The following is an 11,504-nucleotide window of genomic DNA, read 5'->3' on the forward strand; positions in this document are numbered from 1 at the left end:
TTCCCAGCATGCAACAGGGAGAACCAGACTGATCTCCTGATGGATCTGTCCAAGACCCCAAAGACGGGCAAAGTGACTGACCAATCGGCTCTTGCCGCTTCCAGCCAAGCCCACTGTCAGACAGACCCTGGGGGCAGGACTCGTACGTGTCAGAGGAAGGAGAAGTTTGTCCAATCCCAGAGGTCGCCCATATAGTGGGCCCGCCCCTCGGGTGACTGACAGCTGTGTGAAGTCGTGCTCTCGCTGCTGGAGGTCAGACACACCCTCTATCAGCAGGAGGGCGGGGGGAGAGGAGGAGTCTTCTGCCTGATGGCTTTGATTGACACTCTTGTGGGAGGGGGTTTCTGCTTCCTCTCTGAAACGCTGCAGCAATACAGTCCTCTGCTGCTGCACAACTGTGTCTAAACGCACGCACACACACACACACACACACACAAGATTGTTATTTATTTTGGTCTACAAGTTCATATGTATAGACCTGGGAACCTCATTAGAGTTCATGGTATCATGAACTCCATGAAATACCTGGGTATTTGAAATTCGAAACTGTCTGCCAAAACTTCTGTCTGCCAACAAAATGTGGATAGTGCTGTGGTTGTTAGACATATCTAACCACAGCTGCATTAACATTCAGGCCAACATGTAATTATATCCTGTGACTGCTGTTTTTGAGTTCCTCATTTTTTGTAACTTTTTTTTTACTGTGTAGCAGTTTTTTTTTTATTGTGTAGACCAATAACTTAAAAAACTAGAGCGGTACAAAATATGACCGCCGCCCAGTCCAGCACATTTTTTCCACAAAAATAAATCACGCTGAAAGGCCTATATGATTCTAACTGTCTCACTAAATTGCATTATCCACACTCAATTCTCACTGGTATCTGCTAGACAACAAGTACCAAAATATGATTAGTTCATAGATTTCACATGTAAATTTCAATTTTATACAACCCCACAACCATCTTGCCTGTTCATAATTCTGAGAAATTCTTGAATTGTGTGTTGTGTGCGTGCACACGTTTATGTTTATGTGTGTGTGTGTGTGTGTGTGTGTGTGTGTGTGTGTGTGTGTGTGTGTGTGTGTGTGTGTGTGTGTGTGCGTGCTTGTGTGTTTGTCTGCGTATGTGTGTTTGTGCATGTGCATGCATGCGTACATATGTCTACTGTGTGAGTATGTGTCATACGTATGATAACTGTGAATGTATGTGTGTGCATGACCCCTGGACATGACCCCTGGAGGCAAACATACAGAAAAAATTGGTCATCCTAGGCCCTATGGTTCTCAAGATATTCACAGAAAACTGTGTCTGCCCTACCCTCCTTTCCACAGCGGGGGGGCTACAGATCAAAACGAAAAACGATGGTTCCATGCTATCCACGTGGGGTTACATGCCCACCAAGTTTCGTGTACCCCGGTCTTTCAGTGTCCCGGGAATCCTTGACGGAAATTTGGACATGCAAAAAAGAAAAAAAAAAAAAATCTGACTAAACCTATATACCGGTACCTATTATAACCTAATAATCAGCTATAAATTTAGTCTGCCAGACGAAGAAACTAGGCCAAAACTGAAAGTGGCTGAAAACCTCCTCCTGGTAGGATCTATCCCTCCCTCAACTAATCAATCTATCTCTTTATTCCTCCCATCCACCTGTCCATCACAGCCAGGTGTGTTTTGTAGTTATCTGTGGCTTGTGTGTAACACCTGCACAACTCTTGTAGGGATTTGGGAGAGAGTAACTGGCTCCCATATTAATGATGAGCAGAGTGAAGAAGTAAAAAAGACTGTTTGTAATGAATGACTGAGAAAGAAACTGTGTTTGTGTTTGTGTGTGTGTGTGTGTGTGTGTGAGAGAGAGAGAGAGAGAGTATGTGTGTGAGCGTGTGAAGTGTTGCTTCGTGACTCTGCATGTCATTATAGCACCTGGTTTCTCAAGTGGTATTTAATAATGAAATCTGAAGCTGTGGTGTGTGGTACATCAAAAAAGCTGTGAACGCAAACAAACAGAGGCACACACTTCATCTTCAAACCACAACAGCTGGACATTATACATCTTCACTTGAGTGAACACACACACGTACACTCACGCACACTCACACACACATACATAAACATAAACACACACACACACACACACACACACACACACACACACACACACACACACACACACACACAAACACAAACACACACACACACACACACACACACACACACACACACACACACACACACACACACATACCATATTGACTGATGAGCTGGTACTCCATGGGGTAAGAGGTAACTAGGAAACTCTGAAGTTTAGAGCCCTGAGGATCCTTGATTGACAGTAGTTCCACCAATGTGTGCCAGCGGTCTGGCAGAGACGCTGCCTTCTGAACCAATCCAGCCTCGCTGTGAGTTAGAAGCCCCGCCTTTTTCATGTGAGAGACCACACCCTCCAAGACAGAGCTATACACCAAACATTCCAAAGCCGGCTGGTGCTTTTGCAGCCAACTAACTAAAGCAAACAGACACACAGACATGTACACACACAAAAGTTATTCTCAAGGTCACCATTTAAATTAATCAATAGCATAGCCACTTTTTCATTGTCAGACAGATTTTCATTGTCAGACAGTACCTCAATTATTAATTGATCTGGACAGCAGAAACGATAACATCTCAATTAAAGTTTATTCAGCAGTTTATTGTAGTTACTCATTTCGTTCTGTTTTAGTGTATGTTAGTTCATGTGGGATAGTTAAGTATGATTTTTGGTGGGGTGGTCTGCTATTAGAAGACAAGGGCTATGGCCAACTTCAAAAGTGCATGCACCACAGATGCATTATGGGAGCTTTTATTTTATTGATGATTGACAGACATACAGATAAGTCAGTGTTAAATTCAGACGCATAGTGCATCTATCTAGCAGGAACTTTCGCATATCTCCTGAACCGTTTGTGTGACACAGTGACAAAACACAGTGAGTAGTGAAACACACACTAATCCCGACGCAGTGAGCTGCCTGCTACAGTGGCGCTCGGGGAGCAGTGAGGGATCAGGTGCCTTGCTCAAGGGCACTTCAGCCGTTTCTACTGGTCGGGGTTCGAACCGGCAAAACTCCGGTTACCAAAGCCCTAACCAGTAGGCCACGGCTGCCCCTAAGCACTACAGACAAAAAGTGACAGATAGAGCGCGATGATGCCACTTACAGGCTACCAGAGACTGGTTTCACAAAGTCACTCAGTTGCAAATTTCATGACAATGCATCATTTCCACAAAATAGTTTGTCTTCTCAAGTCATCATCAAGTTATTCCAATTGGCTAAATGCTATTAGGCCTATGTTATTTTGATCTGTAGAAAATGTCACATGCAGCCATGCTTAAATTCTGCTTACTACACATTTATTATAATATATGAAATATTTAACCCGTTTAATCCCAATTTTTTTCCAGACTTGAATATATTAAAATCATGTGTCTTGAGTAACCCTTTAAAGTAATCAATTACTATTTTTTCAAATTTTACTGAAAAAGTAGGTGAAAAGGAGTCTTTTATGCTTGGTCACAATTGTGACCGTTGGGAAAAAAAACATAGTCCGATTTTAGTGATTTTCACACATTTCATTGTGCAATCATCTAATTTTCAATAAATTCCAGTCAGAGATAATAAGGGGACATTGTCCCAGGTCTGTTCTTTACTTTTAATTTTGTATCACATTACAATACTCAACATTACCTCTGCAATTCTCTATTATATTATAAGTGTGCCGATTTTTACATAGAAAAGGCATTATATCACACTATTATGACTATAGTGTAAACAACACCACCCTACAATACAACGGCAACCACAAATGTTACAAAAAGTGATGTTAGTTGTCTGTTTGTTTGTTTGTTTATTATTGTATTATTTAATTAATTAATTAATTACACAACAGATTGTCCTGCAAGTCTACTGCCATACTTCCAATACCATTAATTGCCTTTCCATTGGACCAGCAATTGGTCTCCTTTGCTCAGTGGTGTTGTTAAGGTCACTAAATGAAGTGAACCTATGTTACCTGGTCCCTATGCTCCAAAGGCCTTTTATTCATAAGGCCCTATGTTCCCAGTGTCCTATGTATCCTGGAACCTATGCTCACTCGGGTACCTATTACGTGCTTTATAAAGCTGGAGGACCCTGGAAACATACAATGCTTGACCTGGGGAACACCATGGACAGGGCACCTGGGTCCATGATCCCATCACATATAAACCTGAGGAGCATAGGAACATGCTCTGACCTCAGTTATTGGCCTAATTTAGTGTCAGAGGGGTGTGATGTCCACTATATTGCTAAATTTGATTCATTTTACCACTGGATTAAGTAAGGTTCTAAATGCATATACAACAGCATTACCATATGAGCCTGTCTGGCATCAAACACACAAGTAGAGAGGTGTGTTTGGTGAGTGCTGTTAAACATATTTTTATCACAGCATGCAACTAAGTAACTTGCCAGCTTCATAAGGCCCTATATTCCCAGTGTCCTATATATCCTGGGACCTATGCTTATTCGGGTACCTATTATGTGCTTTATAAAGCTGGAGGACCCTGGAAACACACAATGCTTGACCTGGGGAACACAGGACACCTGTCCATGATCCCATCACATATAAACCTGAGGAGCATAGGAGCCTGCTCTGACCTCAGTTATTGGTCTAATCTAGTGTCAGAGGGGTGTGATATCCACTATATTGCTAAATTTGATTAATTTTACCACTGAATTAAGTAAGGTTCTAAATGCATAATAGGAAACATTCTGTAATTTTGACATACAATAGTGTGAGAGCAGATTCTTGAGACACTTGATCTTTATTTTTGATCACATGAAGCTTTGCTTCTGGTTCGTCTGACTGGTCCCTGTGGCAGACGCCCTTTACTGTACATAAGTGGAGGGGTATTGTTGGGAAAAGGGGTGGGACATTATGTAATATAATAGTCAATAAGTATAATGATTTACTGTTTTTGAGGTGTGATTGTAAAATCTGGGCAGTCAGTTAGATCTGATATGTGCCTGATAAGGAAGTGACTGAAAGTGAAATTAAAATAAAGAACAGCATAGAAAATCAGCTATTACAATAATTATGTATAATAGTGTGGTATAATGGATTTTCTATGTAAAATTGGCACACTTAGAATATAATAGAGAATTTCAGAGGCCATGTTGAGAAATGCCATGTGATACAAATTTAAAAGTAAAGAACAGACCTGGGACAATGTCCCCATATCATCTTTGAATGGAATTTTGTGGAAATTAGATGATTGTACAATGAAATGTGTGAAAATCCCTAAAATCGGACTATGTTTTTTCCCAACGGTCACAATTGTGACCGTCATCATGTTCACTCATGCTATGAGAACGCTAAACAAAGTTCATATATTTCAATTGCATCCCTCCATACTAGACACCTTAAAGATAATGTGTACCAAAAATCTTTGTCCTATGTTTACATAAACATACTTTTCTAAGCTTTAGTTTGGGAGCTTTTGGGTGGACATTTTCTGGTCAGGGTGCAACCAAAACATAAGCAGCTCTGGCCATGTGAGAAATTACACTACACATTTGGCACTGCACATATTTAACTGATACCCTTTCAGGTTTCTATTTTTGGGAGAAATGTATTGATAATTCATCCAGTAACAGTTTTAAAGGCACAAGAGCCAGATTTTTTTGTACGGTCACTATTGTGATTAAACGTGTCAATATACAGTAATATTCAATATTCATTATTGAATGCTTAGCTGGAATGTTTTTCCCTATCATCCTATTTTTTTAAAGCAGGTGTAGCCTACCTGTGGGCATGTAATTGGGCTATGGGTTTTCTACAGGAATAGTTAATGGTTGAATTGTTTTGGAAACGCAACCCAAAACTAGGGTTTGTTGCTCATGAGAATGAAGGAGCCTGTCCAGTGTTTGGGTTGCTGTGGTTTCAACATAATACTCCAGACTATTCTAAATGAAGTCAAGAAAGACCTTAATCATGATCTTGTCAGTTTTCATTCATCATTTCAATTGCTTACAATGTTTTGCTTTAGTTATGTCTTCAGCTGCTGATTGAACTGCATGTAAAAGTCATCACGTCTGTGTTGGTTTGTTGATTTCTCCCTTTACTGCTGCCATGGTAACAACCTCTTCTATCACTCACAACTCCGCCCCAGACCCACTTAGCCACTTAGACCCTGACAGAATCAGCTCAGATCTGTGTGTGTGTGTGTGATTTCATGTGTCTGAGTGTTTGCACGTTGGTGTGCAATTTTGTGTGTGTGTGTGTGTGTGTGTGTGTGTGTGTGTGTGTGTGTGTGTGTGTGTGTGTGTGTTACCTTCTTTCTCTTTCTGTGGACCAGTTTTATGATTTGTCGACTGTAGATCGATGTAGCAGTCCTCCTCCCAGGGAATGTGTGAGCGTTTGTCCATCTCTGAGCTGTGTGTGTGTGTGTGTGTGTGTGTGTTTAGTGCTTGAAAAGGACTCTGGCTTTCTCCATCATCTGTAAAACACACACAGCATTTAATCAGCTCTCATTTCTCCACATAATTCAATTGTGCTACTCTGAGAAATGTACTGTATGTCAATTCAAAAACACTATCTCAAAAAAGTGTATCTTGTATAGACACACACACACACACACACACACACACACACACACACACGTCATACACGCTTCATAGAACCACAACCACAGACTGTGCGCACATGCACACACACACACACACAAACACACACACACACACACATGCTCTTCTGAGAAATTGGCTGACCTCAATGCCACATATAAAGTTAGTAATCTTCGCATTACCCTAGCAACGGCTCAGTGACATCCAGAGTCAGCCAGGCAATACAAAACCAAACACCCAGAAAACAGGCACATAGACTAGAACAACATATTCTGGTCATGCTCACTGACATCAACTCTTTCTCTCATGTTTTATGTGGCAATGTGTGGGGTTTTGCCCAAAGAAATATTTATATTTTTTACATAGTAGGAAATAGCCCAAATAACACAGTGTTCTAATTGTGTGTACAGTAGGCTACTGTATGTACTTTCAGTCCACTGACTGAAACACTTTAGATGAAATTAGTAAAGCTACAACTACTGTATTTCCTACTAATTATTAAAGGCCCGCTCTGTAACTCTAGTCATTTCTTCGAGATTTCTCACTTTTGTTGTCACATTTTTCTCTACGGAGCTCCCCCTACAGTTTTGGGGTGCATATTTCACAACTGTCTTTTTTCGCTGCTCTGCCATGATGAACATCTAAAAAATGAAGTCATCACTGCTTGTTCTTATAACTAGCTGGCATGGCTAACCAGTGCTTGAGGGGCCCTTGTGTGTGTCCAGAGAATTTTAAGCATTTTGTGTTTCTCGCTTGTTCTGGGTTCTCGCTTCTCACGAGACATCCTGATTCAGACTTGACAGATGCAGATCTTGCAAGGCTGGTTTTCCGCTAGGAGACAGTAGGAGGAGCAGGGAAAGCCGTCATTTTCACCACAACAGGTCATCACAATGATTTCTAAACTATTTTACTAAGTTGACAATATTGCATAGGGGGCCTTTAAGTATGTTTGTCAGGCAGGCCTACATGTGTGGTGGATGTTAAAATTGAAAAAGTGTGGTTCTCTAGAATGAAGTCTAAATAACGGAAGTGTGGCATTATTTTGTAACCTGGTCGTGGTTAGAGGGAAAGTACATCCTCTTTCTCCTTTATATTGCTTTATACACACTTTACTTTGAGAGGTCAGTGTGTGGGTGTGTGTGTAAGAGAGTAAAACAGAGAGAACGAGTGAGATGACCAAAGATGTCCTTCACAGCCGGAGCGCAGTTGTTGAACCACACACGTTTTCCGTGCCCATGGGCACCCAGGTTCAACTCTGACATGAGGTCATCTCTCGGACCCACACTTCATCTCTCTTCCACTCATTTCCTGTCCACTCTTTATCACCCTGTTGATTAAGGGCTAACAGAATTCCCCAAAATATTAAAACTTAAAAAAAAAAAAATCACAAGCTGCATGTATAACAGCATCAAGCCAGTAGAGTTGTCCCTCCTAATACCTTATGAGATGTGCTATGTGACATGCAGTACATGAATATGAAAGTCCTAGCCAATACAATATCCAAGACTGTTCCTTACAGCAATACATTTTTCATGGGCGCAACCCACATACTCAGCTCTGCTGCTCATCCCAAAAGTGTGTTCCTTGTAAATGGGGCACCATTTGAAAGGGAACTAAACAAGCTTTCCAACGGTATAAGATTTATTGCCAAAAATAATTGTTACCACAGAGAAATAATCTACCAAACACATATTTCCTTACTTTTTGTGCTAAGCTTTTGTTTGAATTATTAATGTTTGAATAGGGGCTCTCTTATATAGGGTGGTGTCAAGTTCAATACCAAAACACTCTTCTATACTGGTGCTGCTGAAGATTGCCCTCTGACTCTATGTAATCAAACCATCTGTCAATAGATCAGAGATATGTGGGTCTTCACGCAGTCAGGTTTAAGATTTAGAGTTAACTTGGGGAGTTTTAAAAAAATGCCTTGCCTACCACCCACCACAATGCTGCAGGTTTCAAGATTGGGCTTCTCTGACACAACAAACCACTGTGATATTTTAACTCACCAACCAATCAAATACACTCCTCCTCATTAGCATTCTCCTGAGGCAACAGGTTGATTGGCTTGAAGTGTGATTCATTCTGAGAACCTTTGCTGACCCAGCATTCTGTATGAAGACCAGCTCTGAAGAGACCACTGCACATTTCTCTGATGTCACCCTATGGTTTCTGAATGACATTCGAATAAGTTGACGGTCATATTCAAAATTAAGAGGCCACTGCTAATTTGAATATGACTGTCAACTCAATCGAATGTCACTCAGCAACAGTAGGGTGACATCAGAAAAATGTACAGTGGTCTCTTAATGTTTTCCAGAGCTGCATATATACAGTGAGTGTACACCCAGAACGGACAACTAGAGGACTTTGAGTCACTTGTTGAATTGCACAAGACGTGCTTTGGATTAGAATCCCAGGCAGCGTGCATATTTGGTATTAATGCATTTGGTATTAAACATGAATAAAACATCCACTGAAATTAGTTCATGCACTAAACATTCCTTACACGTTACTAACCATTCATTTACATCAGCAGGCATATTGAGCATTAGTACATCTTAAATATTATTAATAATGAATTAACATCAGTACACGCAAGATTAAATATGGAAGTGTATTAAGTATTGGAACCTCCCTTCACAACACTAACATTACAGTAATTGTTTTATTGAATACATGGGTTTGGCTAGTCTTTCAGTGAAAAATACAATCCACATACATATACAATTTACCCAACAATACTCACTGTAATAGGCCGAGCTTTGTGCATTGACACGTAAGCCTGTATTGTAGGCCAAGCAAGCTGTCCAGGTCTGGGAGTAAGCGCGTGCATTACCAAATTTGAGAATTTGATAGCATTGCACTTTATCCACCCAACTTTTATTTTACTCTCCCTACACACATATTTAATCAATATATATAAGTACATAATAAGGAATACAAAATATACAAATATATAATCTGTGTGCCCAGCAGTGCTGTAGGCTATGTGCTGTAACGTTAGTGTTTGTGTCCTAGAGTGTTAGTAGAGTGTTTGAGTCCTGATTGATTTAAAGTCATAATAAAAGACCTAATCTAATTCACAGTCAAATTAGTTGAAACTGGGAACATTACCTTGTATTGTGCCTGACTACACATCATGAATATGGATAACTACTGAATTAATGCCTAACTGCCTCTAATACAGACCCTCTTCAAAACAAAAGACTGTCACAGAAAAACATCAGCATGTACAGGGCATCCGCATCAGTGCTCTCATATGTGAGTGGCCTTTGCATTCAGTGCTCTTGTACAAGACAGCCACAGTGTGTGTGTGTGTGTGTGTGTATTCTGTCATCCTCTCCCAGGAGACCACAGCATACAGGCGGTTATGCGCAGAGCAATATCCAAAGCACCAAAGATCTGACTAAAATTCCACTTGTGTCAAATCAAAGTATCTCCCATTTCACTTCAACCACTCAAAATGTCTCCCTTGTGTAAATGTGGGCTTGACTTCACTGAAATGTCTGCCTCAAATGTGAAATACATCTTGCATTCACATATGACATATGCACACACACACACAGGTAATAATAGTGTTCATATTACTCACCAGTTTCTTGTTGTCTACTAGGTCTTGGTATGGTTCTGTGTGGCCATCGTAGAACACGTCTGTGAAGTTCTCCCTCTCTTCTCTACATCTAACTCTCTTATCTTCCCTCTCTTCTCTCTGCAATCTTTCTCTACCTTTCCTATTCTCCTGTGCTTGTCGTCTTCCTGTCCCGCTCTTCAGTGTGCCTCGCTGGCCTGTCCTTTCTCTCGCTCTCTCTCTCTCTCCACCTCTCTCTTTGGCCTGTTTGTCTGTCTGTCCGTCCTCTCTCTCTCCTCTGTCTACTGTGTTGGGTCTCTATCTTTCTGCTTCCTGTCGCACCTCAGCAACTTCCTGTCAGCGACAACCACAGATGTTAGAAACCTCGTGTGCACCACAAACATACGCATGCACACACACACACACACACACAAACGTAAAAACTCACACACTGTGGTGTTTGTACATATAAGCTCACTTGCGACATATTTCTCTCACTTTCACAGATCTAAAGCTTTGACTTGGAGGCCAAACGAAGGTTAAATGATTAAATGTTACAGAGAGAGAGAGAGAGAGAGAGAGAAAGAGACCCAGAGGAAAAGAAAAAGGGAACAAGGGGGGGAAAAGAGAGATGAAGCCATGAGACAAGATAAGTAAAATTTGTTTTATTGCTATGTGCCTCTCTGACAGACAATTCACACATGAAATGCATCAGACATTTGCACTAAGTGCTCGAGATGGCTGTCACAGTATAAGTACCCACAATGCAGCACACAAACATGACAACAACAACAATAACATCATCAACAATAACAACAAAGCTGTAAGGGTACCGATACAACATTTATTTGCCCTGAGAACACTGATAGTCTACATTAATGTACATTCCATTTCTAAACACACACACACACACATACACACACACACACACAAAACCTCTCACTCATATGGATATAAACACACACATAAAAGAATCCAAGTATGAGGTTTAGCGACTAACCCAGATAGGTTACTATAACACTGAGCAAGAGGTAAACTTTTTAACAGAAGAAAGCTATGGGTTCACTCTACAAACAAAATAATAAACCTAAAACAAGTACCTAAAACCTAATCTAATCACACCTAACCCTGAGCTAATTTATCCAAATTAGTCGGTAATCCACATACTTTGAATCCTCCACCCCCCAAAAGCACAAATGGCTAAATAATGCAGACACATGGTGTTTGTAGGCTGTTACTGGGTTACATTAGTGGCAATTATGGGAATTATGTATAAGTGAGGCATTTAACA

The 11,504-nt window shown here is 40.7% G+C and overlaps 1 protein-coding gene across 1 annotated transcript in view; it reads right to left on the reverse strand.

Moving 5' to 3' along the window:
* Positions 1–10,450, reverse strand: part of nlrc3 (NLR family, CARD domain containing 3) — a 24,130-nt gene extending 13,680 nt beyond the window's left edge. The window contains exons 1-4 of the mRNA XM_048233479.1: positions 10,238–10,450; positions 6,351–6,515; positions 2,245–2,502; positions 1–401 (exon numbers count right to left, since the gene is read on the reverse strand). The exon at positions 1–401 is cut by the window's left edge and continues 1,388 nt beyond it. Of these exons, the coding sequence (XP_048089436.1) occupies positions 1–401; positions 2,245–2,502; positions 6,351–6,444 (753 nt within the window). The 5' untranslated portion in view covers positions 6,445–6,515; positions 10,238–10,450. The remainder of the gene's footprint in view (positions 402–2,244; positions 2,503–6,350; positions 6,516–10,237) is intronic.
* Between the last annotated feature and the right edge of the window lie 1,054 nt (positions 10,451–11,504).

The sequence above is a fragment of the Alosa alosa genome, chromosome 22 (assembly GCF_017589495.1).
Source record: "Alosa alosa isolate M-15738 ecotype Scorff River chromosome 22, AALO_Geno_1.1, whole genome shotgun sequence".
NCBI lineage: Eukaryota > Metazoa > Chordata > Actinopteri > Clupeiformes > Clupeidae > Alosa > Alosa alosa.